This window comes from Anopheles maculipalpis, chromosome 2RL, assembly GCF_943734695.1.
Source record: "Anopheles maculipalpis chromosome 2RL, idAnoMacuDA_375_x, whole genome shotgun sequence".
In the NCBI taxonomy this organism is placed as follows: domain Eukaryota; kingdom Metazoa; phylum Arthropoda; class Insecta; order Diptera; family Culicidae; genus Anopheles; species Anopheles maculipalpis.
The window spans coordinates 21,344,060-21,360,853 of NC_064871.1; the positions used below are offsets into that span (position 1 = coordinate 21,344,060).

The 16,794-nt window shown below is 43.7% G+C and overlaps 6 protein-coding genes across 7 annotated transcripts in view; 2 read left to right on the plus strand and 4 right to left on the minus strand.

The window, feature by feature from the left end:
• Positions 1 to 16,794, plus strand: part of LOC126558139 (60S ribosomal protein L3) — a 438,353-nt gene that overhangs the window by 73,227 nt on the left and 348,332 nt on the right. The window lies entirely within an intron of this gene.
• LOC126565411 (UDP-glucose:glycoprotein glucosyltransferase) overlaps positions 1 to 16,794 on the plus strand; it is a 391,865-nt gene that overhangs the window by 6,839 nt on the left and 368,232 nt on the right. The gene's annotated exons all lie outside the window — the stretch shown is intronic.
• LOC126557089 (zinc finger protein 728-like) lies at positions 1,002 to 3,925 on the minus strand. The gene is made up of 5 exons (XM_050212743.1): positions 3,769 to 3,925; positions 3,516 to 3,633; positions 1,903 to 3,445; positions 1,623 to 1,823; positions 1,002 to 1,554 (listed from the first exon to the last, which is right to left on the minus strand). The coding sequence occupies exons 1-5, from the start codon at positions 3,892 to 3,894 to the stop codon at positions 1,002 to 1,004; spliced, it is 2,541 nt and encodes an 846-aa protein (XP_050068700.1). The 5' UTR covers positions 3,895 to 3,925.
• LOC126557115 (zinc finger protein 28 homolog) lies at positions 4,789 to 7,608 on the minus strand. Its single transcript, XM_050212779.1, has 6 exons — positions 7,483 to 7,608; positions 7,256 to 7,409; positions 6,182 to 7,211; positions 5,706 to 6,125; positions 5,412 to 5,612; positions 4,789 to 5,346 (listed from the first exon to the last, which is right to left on the minus strand). The coding sequence occupies exons 1-6, from the start codon at positions 7,606 to 7,608 to the stop codon at positions 4,794 to 4,796; spliced, it is 2,484 nt and encodes an 827-aa protein (XP_050068736.1). The 3' UTR covers positions 4,789 to 4,793.
• On the minus strand, positions 8,595 to 11,353 carry LOC126557188 (zinc finger protein 665-like). The gene is made up of 6 exons (XM_050212873.1): positions 11,230 to 11,353; positions 10,924 to 11,077; positions 10,002 to 10,842; positions 9,500 to 9,919; positions 9,219 to 9,419; positions 8,595 to 9,150 (listed from the first exon to the last, which is right to left on the minus strand). The coding sequence occupies exons 1-6, from the start codon at positions 11,347 to 11,349 to the stop codon at positions 8,595 to 8,597; spliced, it is 2,292 nt and encodes a 763-aa protein (XP_050068830.1). The 5' UTR covers positions 11,350 to 11,353.
• On the minus strand, positions 12,030 to 12,572 carry LOC126559537 (uncharacterized). The gene is made up of 4 exons (XM_050215707.1): positions 12,538 to 12,572; positions 12,391 to 12,452; positions 12,207 to 12,321; positions 12,030 to 12,136 (listed from the first exon to the last, which is right to left on the minus strand). The coding sequence occupies exons 1-4, from the start codon at positions 12,570 to 12,572 to the stop codon at positions 12,076 to 12,078; spliced, it is 273 nt and encodes a 90-aa protein (XP_050071664.1). The 3' UTR covers positions 12,030 to 12,075.

Sequence of the window (16,794 nt, forward strand, 5' to 3'; positions counted from 1 at the left end):
GCGTAGAGGCAAACTGCATCGCGGAAGTATTGATGCAACGTATTATGACCGACTCGAGACATGATTCGTAATCTAAATGCTGCAATAGTTTGTGTGCCGTATTTTCGAACTTTATTTTTCTTGTGTGTGGCGGTATATCTGACACGACGCTGCTGATAAAGCGGTGTCCTTCGTTGGTGTGTGCGCCACAGTGCAAACGGGTTTCTTTGAAATATGTAACGGATGGGACTATTCATTCCGCAGCTAAAATAGAAAGGAAATTGCCTACAAATTGTTACATTTTGGTAAAATATAATTCATACACTATTATTCGAGCATTTAATGCAGGATTTCATAATCTGTCCTGTAAAGCTTCTCTAGTTCCTCTATCCCTATACGACTCTAAAACATGAAGATTGTCTTAAGTCGATAAAAATCTCTTAGCCGCTTTCGATAGGAACATGCTCAGAACGATGTTCGGCGCTGAATTTGTAATGTTTTAATTCAAGATTACGTTGTTGTCCAAAGCTACGATCGTACCTAGGTAGAAGAACTCCTCTTCCACTTAGAGATCATCGCCGTCAATCGACACTCTGTTTCCGAGTCGGGCTCTAACATGGTCAATGCCCCCGGCAAGCAGTTACTTTGTCTTCGTCATATTGATCCTCAATCCAATCCTATCGGCCTCGCGTTTCCGTCGGGTGTGCACCTCGCACACAGTGGCTGCAAACTGTAAACTACTTATGGGTTTTCTGAAGCTGATCAACACCACACCCCACTGGGTCGAGTGATCATCCGAGTATGGAACTCGATCGTTGTAACGATCCCTCTCCCTTCCTGAAGCTGTTTCTCAGCTTCCGCTTTTTCTTTCAACACAGGATCACACATCCCAGAGGCATGAACCGGAACGTGTACGGTTTGCAAATTTATACTATATTGTATTTACAGTCAATCTAGTACATAGAACCAAATTCTTATACTAGCAGATAAAAAAAAGAAATAGCTGCAAAACATTCCGCCCTTCAGTTTCTTACCACTATAACCGACGGAATGTTTTCTTCCGGGTGTGCCTGCACTTCCTGCCATTCCAGCGGATGTGCCTTCTTCCGGTGCTTGTACAGGTTTGAGATGTAGCCAAACGATTTAAAGCAGAAAGCACACTGATACTGATTCGTGCGTGTGTGCGTCGTCATATGCTCCACCATGGTTAGCTTCGTGGAGAAGCCCTTACCACAAACTTCGCACTTGAACGACCGGGAATCCATCGTAACTTCGCACGTATTTTTTTGATGCCGCTTCATGTGGAACGGAGTGCGGAACATTTTTCCACACAGATCACAATTTACCGGATCATCCTCCGAGTGTATTGTTTTCATGTGTTTAGACATGCTGCAGGCGCGAATCTGTTTGCCGCACAGTGTACATTGCGTGACCCGCAGCAGGCTGCTATCGTGGGACACTTTGTGCGCTTCGAAAGATTTCCGATTTTTAAACATTTTCGGACAGAGTTCGCACATAAGCATCAGATCGGTGTGGGCCGACCGTTTGTGGGCACGGTACGCTTTGTAGTTGAAGCTAATGAAGGGTGAAGTAGGAAGCAAAAGTTAGTATTTGAAAGGGACACGTAAAGGCGTTCTACTTACTACTTGTTGCAGATGTTACATCGCACATCTTTTAGCCCATGCACGCAATCGATGTGCATTTTCAAGTTTGCAATAAAATTGAACGTCCTACCGCACTGTTCACACTTGTGTTTTTCATCGGCCGGCAGCGCTGTATTCGGTGTGTGTGCCTTTATCATATGATGGTGAAGATTCTGATGCACTTCCTTACACACTTCGCATCTGCAAAAAAGCGGAATAAACGCAGCAATTCAAAAAAAGCATAAATCGAAAGCTTTTTTGTCGACATCTTTTAGCTTACCGATACTTTTCCGGATTGTTGTGCATATCGATGTGCGTAATGACCTGCTGTCGATTGGCCTGTCTCGTCGAACACACCGGACACCGCACGTACATGCTCTTGTTGTGCTCCTTCACCATGTGGGCCCGCAATTCGCTCAGATTGTCGAACGACGTCGAGTCGGGTGACTCTTCCTCACATATATCGCATACGATACACTTGTAAAAGTCCAACACCTCCTGGTCCGGACCTCTCTCCTTCTGTATGTAAGGTTTTGGTACGTGCAATTTTTCATGTTTCGCCCTTAGATCCTCCGTCTCGAATTTTCGCTTGCACAAGCTGCAGGGATATGGTAGATTCTCCTCCAGCAGGCTCTGATGGGTGCGCATGTGCTTCTTAAGCGAAATGTTACAATCGTTAAGCTTGCCACAAATGTCACACTTGTTCTTTTCCGGATCATCGTGCGTTTCCATGTGGCTCACGAACATGCCCGGTGTGTGGCACTTTTTATCACACTTGGGACACTTTAAAAATGGTGGCTGATCATGCTCCACCCGGTAGTGCAAGTGCGCATCGGCAAAGCGTTTAAACGTGACCTTATCCACACAGAAGTAGCAAGCAAACTCGTCCACGTACTGGAATATCTTATTGTCGCGTGCATACTGTTCCGACTCCATGCTGCATTGATACTCGTAGAAGGAATAATCGTCCATGTTAAGTTGCTTCTGCAGCTCTAGCCGTGCTTCGTAATCCGGATCTACATCCTCGATGTAATCATTATCGTCCACATCACTTTCTTCATCGCTCACCTGCTCCATATCGCTGTACTGTTTGATTTTACGTTTGCGTGTTGATCTTCTCTCTGGCCGTGATGCTGAACTGCTATCCAACTCTACGGGTTCAGGTTTTATTTCTTTCTTGATCGCACGTGGACTTGGTTCGTTGGACATGGCTGGCTGTGGCTTTGCATTCTTAGGCGGACGACCTCTGCCGCGCTTGACGGGCACGTTCGTTGCCGTTGCAGTGTCACCACCAGATGTTGAATTAACCGGCGCATTAGAACCGTTGGGGCGGAATTCTTTCTTTACCTCGCTAGCCGCTTTCATGGTGTCCGTTTCCTGTTCCGGTTTTACTTTCCGCGGACGTCCTCTACCACGCTTCACTGGCTGTTCCAGAGGCAATAGCTCATCGAGCGCGATGATTGTTCGTTCAGTAGTAACGTTCGATTTTGCTTTACCGTTCAAAATAACCGGTTCGCTGCTACGCTGGTCCGATTTGTGAATTTCACCGTCACTTTGCTCATCATATTCCATGTCGTATGTGGTATATTCTTCTTTCACTTCATCATCTTCGACCACGATTTCAACGATGCTGTAATCGTCCAACTCCATCCCATTTTTACCATCGTCGGTCTTATCGTATTTGGTGTGGATTTGATATCGTTTAGCACTTTCATCCGTCGTGGCAAGCATGTCGGGTGTTTGTGTAATCTGATTCCGGAGCTCCTCGGCATCTTCCTCCAGAAATTCAATGTCCTTCAGTTGCGCCATATCATTATCCGACACTGCAATATTTAGAAAAGGCATGTAAAGAAGTGCCATTCAATGGATTACACTAAACCTCGCTACACTTACCCGTCTCGCCTTCAAGGCCTTCATTGCGAATGGTTTCCAGTTTTGTGTAGTACAAATGGAACTCATTCACAGCGGTCCAACAGTCGATGCAGATACACGGATTGGACGATGGTTTTAGCTGCAAAATAGAAACACAGGAGGCAAAATTAGCTTTGCTTAAAATCAAAACAAAACATTGCTTCTTGTCACAACACTGTGGAGGCTTGCGTACGCTGTACGGTAAACCATATCGACTGCTACGGGCGGGACTTACATCAAACCACAAATGTTTCGACACGATTTTCGCCATGTTGAGATTTTTGTTGGTCTCGCTGAACACACTTAAAAACCATCTTGCTTCCGTCGTAAGGCAAAGGGCGCAATTACTATCGTAACTCATTTTCGGGGCTACGTTGTTGATGCGCCAAGCTTGGGTACGCAAAAACGGGCTGAATGCTGGCTTGCTGTGGTTTATGCTGTCAACGGGCGGCCATGATGCGCATAGGTCGCGGCTACACTTAAACGTCACGTGAAGTCATTTAAAACTGTCAGTTACTGAAACGCTTCGTGATATTTTTTGTTGAATAAATTATGTGTAAAGTGTATTAAAACAAAATTTTGTTGTATTTCAATTATAATAAAATTACCTATTAAAAAGACACAGTTTAAATGCAGATTAACATGAAATAGTGTAGCAATATTGTCGAAGGATGGCGGGAAGCGATGCCAGCGTATAGCGTTTTTATCCAATCAGCTGTGGCCGTAGTATGAAGCGTTTGTTGAAAAGTGCAGACTGCATTTCTCGTTTTTCATACTAGAAGGATGCATTTTGAATTAGGAAACAGCTGCAGGTAGTTTTCGTTTGTAATTTGTCATCGTGCAAGTACATTTCAATGAAATATTACAATGTGCGCAAGAATTGGAAACAGCGGACAGTTTTTAGTAGAATGCATTTCAAAATTGTTATTAAATAACTTAATAATAGCTACTTAAAATAGTCCAAATTGTAGGCAATTCGAGTCACAAGATATTAACATCTGGGCTTTGTTCTAGATTGACAAATGTTGTAAATTTAAATAAGAAATATGACTACATGTTCACCTACCCTGTACATAAACTGTGCTGGAACTGTTATCAAAGTTTGAAAATAACGTACACTAAAATTGCTTAATTGTACATTAAAATACCGAAAAAATCTAAACGCAAATTAATCTAAATTAATCTTTTGCAGCCAGGATTGACCTAGATCCCCGAGCCTAATAAACAGTTGAGATGCTCTACCACATATACGAAAACGTGTTAATTTCTTACAACGATTACTGATGCTATGTTTTCCTCCGGCCTAGCCTGTATCTCCTGCCATTCAAGCGGATGAGCCTTCTTCCGGTGCTTGTACAGATTCGAAATGTAACCGAACGATTTAAAGCAAAACGCACACTGATACTTGTTGGTACGCGTGTGTGTCGTCATGTGCTCGATCATCGTTAGCTTCAAACAGAACCCTTTACCGCATACCTCACATTTGTGCTTCCGCGAGTCGATCGTTGCCTCGCACGTGTTTTTCTGGTGTCGCTTCATGTGGAACATCGTGCGAAACGTTTTGCCGCACAGTTCACAACTGACCGGCCCATCCTGTGAGTGTTGCGATATCATGTGCTTCTTAACGTTTGTCAATCGAATTTGTTTGTGGCAGTACTCGCAGGTCGTAAACTGTACCAAGCTATCGTCGTGAATGGCTTTGTGCACTTCGAGTGCGCCGCGTGTTTTAAACATTTTTGGACAGTGTTCGCACATAAGCAACTGATCGGTGTGTGCTGTTCGTTTGTGCACGCGGAACGCCTTGAGATTGAAGCTATAAAGAGAGACATATAGTATAATTTTGAACTATAGGACAAGATAAAGAAAGGTTGCACTCACTATTTGTCGCAAACGTTGCAGCGTACATCCTTCGAACCATGGACACAATCAACGTGCATTTTCAAATTTGCCAAGAAGTTAAACATCCTGCCACACTGCTCACACTTGTACTTTTTGTCCGCTGGAATAGCTATGGTGGGCGTGTGCGCTTTAATCATGTGCGAGTCCAAGTTTTGGTAAATTTCTTTACAAACTTCACACCTGTAAAGACAGAATGAATATGGAAAACATTACATTACATTACATTACATTTGCTAACGGTTATGTTATACAGGCATGGTCCGATACCGTTACCGATATTTCTCCGGATTATTATGCAAATCGATGTGCGTGATCAGATGCTGGCGGTATAGATTTCGCTTGCCACAAATCGGGCACTTGAGGTACGCTCCCTTGTTGTGCTCCTGCTCCATGTGTACCCTCAGATCCCAGAAATTCTCGAACGACGTTGAATCGGGTTCCTTCTCTTCGCACACATCACAGTAGATGCGTTTGTAGAAGGCAAGCAACTCCAGATCCGGGCCCTTGTCACGCTTAACGAGCGGCTTTGGAACGTGCAACTTTTCGTGCTTGTTTCGCTGTTCCTCCGATGCGAACTTTCGTTTGCAACGGCTGCAAGGGTATGGCAGATCTTGCTCAAGCTGCCCAAGATGAACGCGCATGTGCTTCTTCAGGGAGATATTGCAGTCGGTAATTTTTCCACAAATTTCACATCTATAAGAAAAAAATACAAAATCAGTTACATTGTTTTAAACCAATATAGAACTTACTTATTCTTTTCCGGATCTTCGTGCGTTTCCATATGGCTTACAAACATGCCGGGTGTGTAACATTTCTTCTCGCACTTGGTACACTTCAAAAAGCCTGGCTCATTGTGCACCAGCTTGTAATGCCGATCTGCATCGATAAAGCGCTTGAACGACACATGCTCCACACAGTAGTGGCAGCAAAATTCCTGCACGTACTTAAATATACGCTCATCGCGATCGTTTCGCATACGCTTTTTGGATTTCTTTTTTGTGTGGGAATCTCCATAATCGGAATAATCTTGATCGCTGTCACTCTCATACTTTGGCGCTCTGGCGCGTAACGATTTGCGTTTAGCTTTATCGATTATCGGCCCACCGGTTCCGTCAACTGGTTCACTTTTTATCGTTGCTTCTAGCGAGCGTTTCGGTGGCCGTCCTCTACCACGCTTTATAGGTACCGTTACGGTGGAAGAAGTTGTTGGAACAGGTGGTTTTGTGTCGATCATGTGATCCGTATCGTTCTGTTCCATACTGTGCTCGTTCAGTTTCTGTTTCGGTGGACGACCTCTAGGTCGTTTTACTGATTCTGTAGTGGCAGATGGAGCTGTCTTTTGCTGTGTTTCTCTTACACTCACATCAGGGTCCAGTTTTACTTTTGGTGGACGGCCTCTACGACGTTTTGTTGGTGGCTGCTCTTCAGGTATAGGACCATCCTCAACCACCTCGTATTGCGATTGCTCTTTCAACTGTGATTCATCGTTATAGTCAGCGTCGAAAGCATCATCATCATCATCGAGCGCATTGTCTTCGGAATGGTGATCGTTATCAAAATCCTCATCGTTGCTAGCATAATCAATTACCTCGACAAAATGTTTCTTTTCATCTTTCCCTGCAGCCTCAGTCGACAGGATTTCGAATCTTAATGGCATGCTCGTAATTCTGCTCGACGGTTTTCTTGTTATACCAAGCTGACTTATTTCGGGCTTTGTCTCAAATGTTGTTTCTAGCTCGCCCATATCATCAACTGGATTGAGATCGGTTATATTGTGGGCTAGAAGATAGGGCACAAAGCTTTAGTTTTAATTTATTCGATACACATGCACGGTTGCTCACCATCTTGCTCGATAACGTTGCCATCCTCCTCAGCATCCTCGCTATGAATGCTTTCTAGCTTGGTGTAGAAAAGATGAAAATCGTGTACACTTGTCCAGCATCCGTTACACACGCGTGGACTAGTTGCTGGTTTAAGCTACAAGGAGAGGGAGCGAAACTGCGATTTAGATTTACCGGGTGGGAAAATGGCCAAACAAAACAAGACCTACATCGAACCACAAATGTTTTGATATGATGAATGCCATATCAAGCGTCCTGTTCGCTTCACTAAACACTTCCAAGAACCATCGCGATTCGGTTGCTAAACAAAGCGCACAAATGTCGTTATACGTCATTTTGGTAACGTATCTTTGTATCTAGGCTAGGACGAGCTACACTAAACCACTTAATATAACTGAAATCGTGTAATATAACGCAGATACGACTATGTTATTTGGTAGTAATGCTGTTTGTGTTGCTTTCCATGGATTGCAAATTGTAAACAATTTGACATTTTCACTTGACGTTTTCCAAATTTTTGACATAATCGTGTGTTGACATTTGAAACCGTTGGTTATTTGAAAATAGAAAAAAACGCATCCTCCAACTTGTGGGATGATTCTTGTGTGGATATCGTATTTCCATGCAAAAAAGAGAGATCCAAGCTGTATGGAAACTCAATTTTACATAACTCTTAACTTACCTCCAAATTATACGCAATACTGAGGAAATCGAGGGGCGGCCCGGTGTTGTAGATGACATAGGCGCCGATCTTCATACGGCAGGTCCGGGAAGTCTAGTAAGCTATCAGGGAAGTCAAATCCCATCCGGACTGTCCCCACGTAGTGAAGACTGACTATTAAACTACGTGGTATAGGTATGCCATCTGATGGCCGGCTTGACCTTAAAGGTCGTTAAAGCAAGAAGACTGAGGAAATCGCGTGGCTAGAATATTTGTTTTATTGTTGATTTAGTGTACTTTCCTTACAGATATGTTCTATATGCTAGCTTACTTTATTTAGATCTGATGTGATTTCAAAAAGTGTAAAAACTACCATTCACTTTACACGTTCTTAATTTCGGCCGTGAAGCCTAGTTCTATTCTATGCTATGGGCTAGATCACACTTGATCTAGCATTAAAACCGACTACCGTTAAAAGATGTACTTATAATCCTTCCGTTTCAACCATCCAACGTGTGTGTGTGTGTGTGTGTGTGTGTGGTTTTGTCCAAGAGCATAAAACATCAATCTTTTGGCTTTATGTTTCAAACTTTTGCTGTAACTTAGTGTACAACATTGTATCTCCAGGGTCCGCATGTCATCCGTAACGACGGGATTGCTTTAGTTACGTATTTCGATTACGGTTGCAATGCCCTGCTCCGGTCTCGCCTGCACCTCCTGCCATTCAAGCGGATGTGCCTTCTTCCGGTGCTTGTACAGATTCGAAATGTAGCCAAAAGTTTTGAAGCAAAACGCACACTGATACAGGCTGGTGCGCGTATGAGTTGTCATGTGTTCGGTCATTGTAAGTTTCATCGCGAATCCTTTACCACAAACTTCACATTTGTACGGACGCGAGCTAATCGTGGCCGAGCACGTGTTGGCCCGATGGCGCAACATGTGGAACGTGGTGCGAAACATTTTACCGCACAGATCGCACTTGACCGGATCTTCCTGCGAGTGGATCGTTTTCATGTGCTTCGCCATGCTGGCACCGCGTCGCATCTCCTTGCCGCATATCGTACACTTGACCGATTTGCGCAACGTTTCGTCGTGATCGCTCTTGTGTGATTCGAGACCGCTTCGTGTTTTGAACATTTTCGGGCAGTGTTCGCACATAAACATTTCGTCGGTGTGGGCCGAACGCTTGTGGGCACTTAGTGCTTTATGGTTGAAGCTGTAAGAAAATGGAGTTGACGTTATTTAGGTAACGGAATTTCGCAAAGTATTGTACAGTGTACTTACTATTTGTTGCAGATCTCACAGCACACATCCTTTACACCATGCACACGATCAATGTGGCTGCGAAGGTTTGTTTGATATTTGAACATTTTGCCACAATGCTCGCAGCTGTAATTTTTCTCATCCGGTTGGGATGTTTCCGCTGTGTGAGCTTTAATCATGTGTTTGTCCAGATTCTGATGGATTTCCTTACACACTTTACATCTATAAAATAAGAAGAGATAAAGTTTCCATTAACATTTGCACCAGCTGTCACGACTTCAGAGGGAACGAACGCAACTCACCGATAGTTTTCCGGATTGTCGTGCACATCCACGTGCACCATCAGCTGCTGACGACAAGCATTCTTCTTGTAGCATATCGGACACTTGAGATAGGGCGTTTTGTTATGCTCGTTGGTCATGTGCACCTTCAGATCCCAGAAGTTATCGAACGAGGTCGATTCGGGAGTGATTTCTTCGCACACATCACAGTAGATGCGTTTGTAGAACTTAAGCAGCTCCACATCGCGTCCCTTTTCCTTTTTAATGACCACCTTTCGCCCGTGTAGACGTTCGTGTTTGTCTCGCTTTTCCTCATGCTCGAAACGACGCGTACACTGACTGCACGGATAGGGGAAATCCTTTTCCAGCTTATCCTGATGCGCTCGCATATGCTTCTTTAAGGTGATCTGTTGATCCGTGACCTTTCCGCATATGTTACACCTGTTATGGAAAAAGAATAGAGCAGAATGTTTCGTTATCATGCACTACTTGCTTGCAACACGGGCAGATTGTAATTAGTTACTTGTTTCTTTCCGGATCTTCGTGTGTCTCCATGTGACTGACGAATCCACCGGGTGTGAAGCACTTCCGACCGCACTTTGGACACCGCAGGAAGGCGGGCTCGTTGTGCACCTTTTTGTAATGCAGATTCGCATGATGGAAACGCTCGAATACCACCTTCTCCGGGCAGTAGTAGCAGATAAATTCATCCACGTATGAAAATATCTTTTCCTGCAGCTGCCGAAAGCCGAGCGCTTTGCGTGCCTTCCCTCCTTTTGACGATTTGCGATACTTTTTCCAATCTTCGCTGTCGATCATATCATCAAAGTCTGAGTCCAACTCCGACTCACTGCTCGTAACGGAAGCTTTCCGTTTTCGACCTCGTTCGCGCAACTTTCTCGGCTCATGTTTAACCGCAACTTCTGGCTTTATTTTCGGTGGTCGACCTCTACCTCGCTTCGGAAGTATGGTGGGCGTCAACGCCGATTCCGCTTTAGCGTTTGCTTCCTGCTTGATGTTTTGGATGTCGTAGTTTATAACTTCACTGTCATCATTGTCCTCCTCAAGGTAGTCAGCGTCTTCCTTCATATTTTCATCATAATCTGCATCATCCTCATCATCTTCGTACTCATCGTTGCTTGCGAGATAATCCTTTTCCCATTCGGCTTCGGCGTCCGCTTCCAGCTTATAGTTTGGCTGTGCGGCGCTGGCCCGTTTTGGGCGCCTATTCGTAATACGGTCTTTGCTTTCATTTTCAGCACTTTCATCGCCCTCCAAATACTCGTACTCTATTTCTTCCAACTGTTCCGCGTCCTGGGACAATTCTTCTATTTTAACATCTTCCACCGGATGAAATTCAAACACTGTAACATGGAACCGACCGAAAATGTTTTTTGAGTGCGGGATTTGTTAACTGTAGCTGGCGGTTTACGAAAGGAACTTACGGTATTGTCTGATATCTTTTGCGTTGCATGACGCATCCTCTGGATCTGGATCTGGCGTGAAGTGGATGTTCTCTAGCCGGATGTAAAACTCGTGGAAATCCTTCAGACATTTCCAACACTCGTTGCAAACGTACGAATCGTCGGTCGGCTTTAACTGAAATGCGAAAATCACAAAAGGTACGTGTGCTTTAATATATTGGCCAAAATGGGGCTGTGTTTACGAAAATGCTATCAAGCGTATTGTTATGGTGGGTCTCCGGGGGGTGGGGGGGATGAGGGAGAACAGGGGCGGATGGTGGTACTAACCCAAAGATGTTTTGTTATTATATCCGCTATATCGTCGATGGATTTTTCATCACTGTACACTTTGAGAAAACTTTCCGGCTCGGTGGTCAAGCACAATACGCATTTCACGAGTTGGTCCATTTTTAGCCAGCAAATGTTTTGTTAATTTAGCATTACTGTGTTCCTCCGTTCACAAACAACAGAAAGGTACGGGAAAAGTGCGTTTGACGTTTGACGCTTTGTTACAAGCGCACTGTGCTGAACAGTGAGATAACGTGACGGACATTTGTAGAGAACATCGCACGAAAGTTGGTGTTCAATAGTAATCAGTTCAAAATCATTAGATAAGACAATTATTTTAATCGAATAATAGGTTGAATTAATGACGAAATAGTTCTAAAAGGGTTCTAAAAGTACTAATAAAGAAAATAATCAAACATTTCTAATGCGATGTTTTTTTCTTTAACTGATTTGAAGGAATGCAGACTAGGCGTTTCAAATAAAGTTGTTTTTTGGCATTTTATTCAATGAAGGAAGAGTGGATAGTAAGCTGGACTTTTAAAAAATTGCCTAGAAAAGCAAAATAATAAGACAATACGGCACTGGACCGTCATATTCAATTGTAAATAAAATAAAAGCAAAATAAGTTTTTGTACGAGGATGATCCTTCTCAGGAACGATTACGTTTTAGCGGTATTTGTGCGATGTTTTTGAACGACCATGCAACCGACGAATTGCTTCAACAAATTTTCGTACTATTCTCTAAATGTGTCTCTTGATAGCTAGCATATGGCCATCGTTAAGAAACGAGGATAATATCCTTTAAACAAATAGCATTTATTTATTACGACCAAAGCAAGATTCTATCTAGGTTCCTTTTTGCTTGTAAATTGCCCCAGTGATTCCGTGTTTGTGAATCATACAAATTCTGAAAAATAAACGAAAAGTACACCTAGTTAACATGATTCATATCACCACAGGATGCTAGTAAAGCTTACTTGTCGTTTGATTCTAGTGAAATTACAGGACTACCGCTGGCAGGATCTAGCTTCGAGGCTAAATCTGATATGGCAACGATTATGCCAGCCGATTGTTCCGATGCGGTACCTTTTGCTGTAGTGGAAAAGAAAAATTCGTTTGTAATGATGTTGATATGAATCTAGAGCAGATACAATCATTTACCTCCTAGGCATAGTCCTTGGTTGTTCGCCAACAGACACCCAATGTTGCCTGGTACATCCATGCTAAAAGGATTGTTTAATCGGAAGATCAAAGGTATCTGATACTGAGAAAGTTCTTTCTAATGGCTATCATAACAATTTCACTTACATTTTATCCAGCAGGTTGTCTACCTGATGCTCCATGGCGCACTTTCTGCTGATAACTTATCTGTAACCAATGGATCTTCGTTCCGCTTCTAAGTGGCACAATTCCTGCGGACACAAGTGGAATGCTTGCGGTAGATTTTGTGATCGATAATCAAAACAAAACATTCGCATGAAATGTCATTACATATCTGCCAAGATGCATGCAGGTCAGATGGGGACATACTCAAGATGAATAGATCATTAGGTGTAATTTAAATTGATCGTTATATTCAGCATTTTCTTTATCATCTCGGTATATAAATATTCGTGCAAAACAAAATTTTATTTTTACTTAAGTCAGCATGAAATTTGTAACATCTTCAAACGCAGGGAACAACAAAATCTAGTAAAAGAATGAATTTGGGATTTTTTGTACATTTCTAAACGTCTAGTGTAAGTCTTCTCCGACCTAGGCCAGGAAAAAGGTTAACATTCCGACCTGAGCGAGGCTGGGGACGCCGGAATAGCCCTGCGATTTAGGAGGAATTTTTCATTTGCTAGTAGTGCTTTCTTTTTCCGACGGAAGAATTAGGGGGAATCGTCGCCGGTTGAAACTTAGTCCACGGTTCAAAAAAATCTTCTGGCTAGTCCAGGAAGCAAGGTTAACACTCTGACCTAGGTGGAACCGGTAACTTCCCCCGTCGTCCCAACGCGTTGTCAGCAGAGACGCGGATTCACTAGTCCTGGTCTACTCAGGAAAAAATCGTTCTGTTTATTCCTAGTAGATTTGACAACGTAGCAAGAATCTGCGCGAGAGTTCGGGATCGGTAATCGCTTCGCATGATCGATGCACCAACGCCGGATGCTAACAACCGATTTTGTTTCCGTTTGCAACATTAACGATTTGGATTTAGTTTTCCTCGGCAGTATATTCTTGAGAGGTATCTTGAGAGCTGCCGTTTGAAGACCGGCGTCGATGTCGCTTATACCACCGGCCGCCCTCTGTGCTATAGTACCTCTGTTTTGAGAATCTACTAACGTAACGTAGTGCTGTATTACTAGTGCTAACCTAATCTCTCTAGTCAATTGTTAAAATATTCCAGACAGAACATAATTCCATTTAAATGTGTTGCTTAACGAAGTATCCATTCAATAACTAATGCCCAAATCAGCCAACCGAAACCGACATATGTTCAAGGATTTCCAGCACTCAATCGACGGATAGCCGGTGCACGTAAAACCTGTCGAACCTGGCGACAGTGTTTAATAGCAAATGATTATAATGGTTCAGATAGAGGATCCTTAACTCGTTCGGCTGGGCACATCAGCATCCCGTACAGCCACTATTGTCATATCTCATGCTAAAAGCTCAGTAAAATTTTATGTATATCACCTTCTGTGGTGGTGGTGCTGCTGCTGCTGCTGCGAGAGTAAGAATCCAAACGATTTGCCCACCAAGAACGTAAAGGAAATGGGCACCCCGTAATCCACCGTGTTAGCCTTGCACACCGCTCGTAAAGCGTTCGGTTCCGTCTCGCCGTACTGTTTCACTGCAGCAGGAAGGAGACATAATTTCGAAATGAATTCCAACTCTCCAGTGGAACATTTTAATTTGGAAAAGTGACCTACAGACGACGATTCGGGGTACAAAGAAAAAAAAAACCCATACAAACACACAACCTGGGATGGTTTCATAAGCCACGGTGAGACGGAAGTAAGGCCGGGATGTTTAAGAGTTGTGTAAAAACGCGCGGCCTCTGGATATGACGTATAAAGAGTGCGCGGTTTCAAACTATTTCCTTTTGGAGCGGATCCACTTTTCTTTCCGGTTTATTCGTTTGGTTGAATGTTGGAATGGCGCTGCTTCAGGTGGTAGGGTAGGTGCGGCTTTTCTTCGCGCAGCTCCATTAGAATGTGCTATCGGGGTGTTTCGCCGTAAATGGGTCCGAAAGTTGGAATGAAATTCTTCTAGGTTTACACTTCCGCATTTTTTTTTATGTGCTCGGGCTGATGGAAAGTGAAGAAGTAATGAAAACTAGGCAAGTTTGAAATCATTTCTCATTGGCGTTCCTTTCATTGCTGTGTGTTTTGGGGAGGGAGATGACAAAAAATATCTTGCCTTGCTCCACTTGAACTGAAGATGATGGGCAGCGACTTTTCTGCATGTTTGGATGTAAAATAATGTGCAAGACAATTAGGGGCTCGTGGATTAAGAACAAAGAGAAGTGATAAAAGTGGGAAAGATATTATCAGTATTAGCATTTTATAGAAATGATCCTAGAGAGTGAAGTTGTAGATTAAAAAACTTTTACTTCCAAAATCTAGACTTACATAAAATTGCTAAGTAAAGTAAAACTATTTGTCTACATAAATTTGGTACAATAGTATCTATAACAAAACAAAAAACTTTCTCCCTAAATCCTCGACCGTACTTTCTTATCCTGCCCGAGAAACAGCCAAAAGCTTTATACGTAAAGAGATTTCCGAGCTGCCCCCGTACAGAATCCGCCCGTCACACCTTAGAAACGCGTTGTAGGACATATCCCAAGGCACACGGGGTAACGTACAATGCACACGCCAGGGAAACGGATAGAAGGGCCCAGGCAGGATGCTGTAAAAGGGGGGGGGGGGGGCAAACAGTAAGAACCCTCCCCAGCCGTGCGCCTCTTTTTCCCATCCCTCTAACACCCGACCAAGGAAGCAAACATTTTTCGTTATGATATGGCTGTTAAAAAAATGAAATATATTATTCTAGGCTCAGGCTTGTCGCTTGCGAGGCTCGATCATCTCGCTCGCTCTCGCGCTCTCTTGCTAGCAGAACCGGAGGGCACGTTTATTTCAACGGTCCTGGAGCTGTATGCGTAACATTCACACGGCCTAACCACAGCCAGGCGAAATCCTTCGCACTACCATCATGCACCCGGGGACCACGGGTTCGGCGATCTAGCAGCAACGTTGGAAGCTGTCGCTTTTTTGACAGACCCTTCTGCTGTCAGTGGCGTAGAATGCTTCCCGCGAGATATGGCAGAGGATTACCGGGCGACAAACCCTCTCTACCACGTGGACGGGTCGGCGTGCAACGGTAGGAGGTGGGAGGCATTTTTTTTTTGTTGGGATTACGTACCCGGGAGACGATGGAAATCAAGATACTGTCGAGCGCGCAGAAATAATGGCACTATTAAACTCTCTAAAGACTGTTAAGACGGTGCTAACACACCGCCATGAATGAGTAAAATGCATCTAGGCTTCCAGTTGATTAAAGTGTGACGTCCTGCCAGTCTGGGGAGGAAGGTAGTAAAGAGCAGGGTAATATTTTACTCCACCGCGTAGGCCTTAGCTTGGGATGATTTCTAGTCATATTTTTGGTGGAAAAATTGATAAAGCACCAGCTTATTGCGTTTTTTTTTTTAGAGTGAAAATTATGCACAAAATTTTGGTGCGATAATTACTCATTTTGCAATCAATATGTGCAGTAATGTATCGTATATGCATTTTTGATCTACTTTTCTAACATATTTAGGTTCAAAGTTTGATGTAAAGCTCAATCAAACATAAATGATATAATATCTGGAATGGAATGGAGAACATCTAAGGGCATCACGGACCTGTTATCGCTCAATCTCACCTTGCTAAACACAAGTTGTCCCGCTAAGCAGGGCAAACTAGTGCGACGACCGCCCGTGAAGGCGCCGCCGCCCCGTAAAGTCAGGTGTGCCCGGAGGCACCCTGCGACGATTAGAATTTTATGCCATTTAACTTTGAGTTTTTGCGTAGTGTGACCCATGGAATCGTGAATTCCTCTATGTTCGCATGGGTCTTCACTGTTCCACACTTAGGCGGCATGAATGTTGAGGCCCATGTCATATTCGAATGGTATGGGCCCCAACCCCAACATAGTTTTTCTTTTTTTTTTCTCGTACGAGGCTCCTAATACGCACGAGGCCGTTATCCCCTAATGCGGAGCCTCGATATGAGGCCCTTACTATGAAGTACTCACTTCATACTTATTTGATTACTATGATTCACTACTGGTTAAGGGCTCCACAAACCTCTCCGAAGGCTCCAAAAACACACGAAATGCACCATTTTCGGAGGACGACCTGCTGAACTGTGCAGATATCGCGACGGTAGTCAAAACCGTGTAGAAATTGCTGGACTCATGCCCCACCAGGAAGGTGCTCGTTGGGCATGAGGCGTAAAGGAGCACAGAGAGCTCATTGGTTGGATCAGGTGGTGTCGAACCTGGCGGAGATCCACTCCTGGACCGAATTTCCTAGAA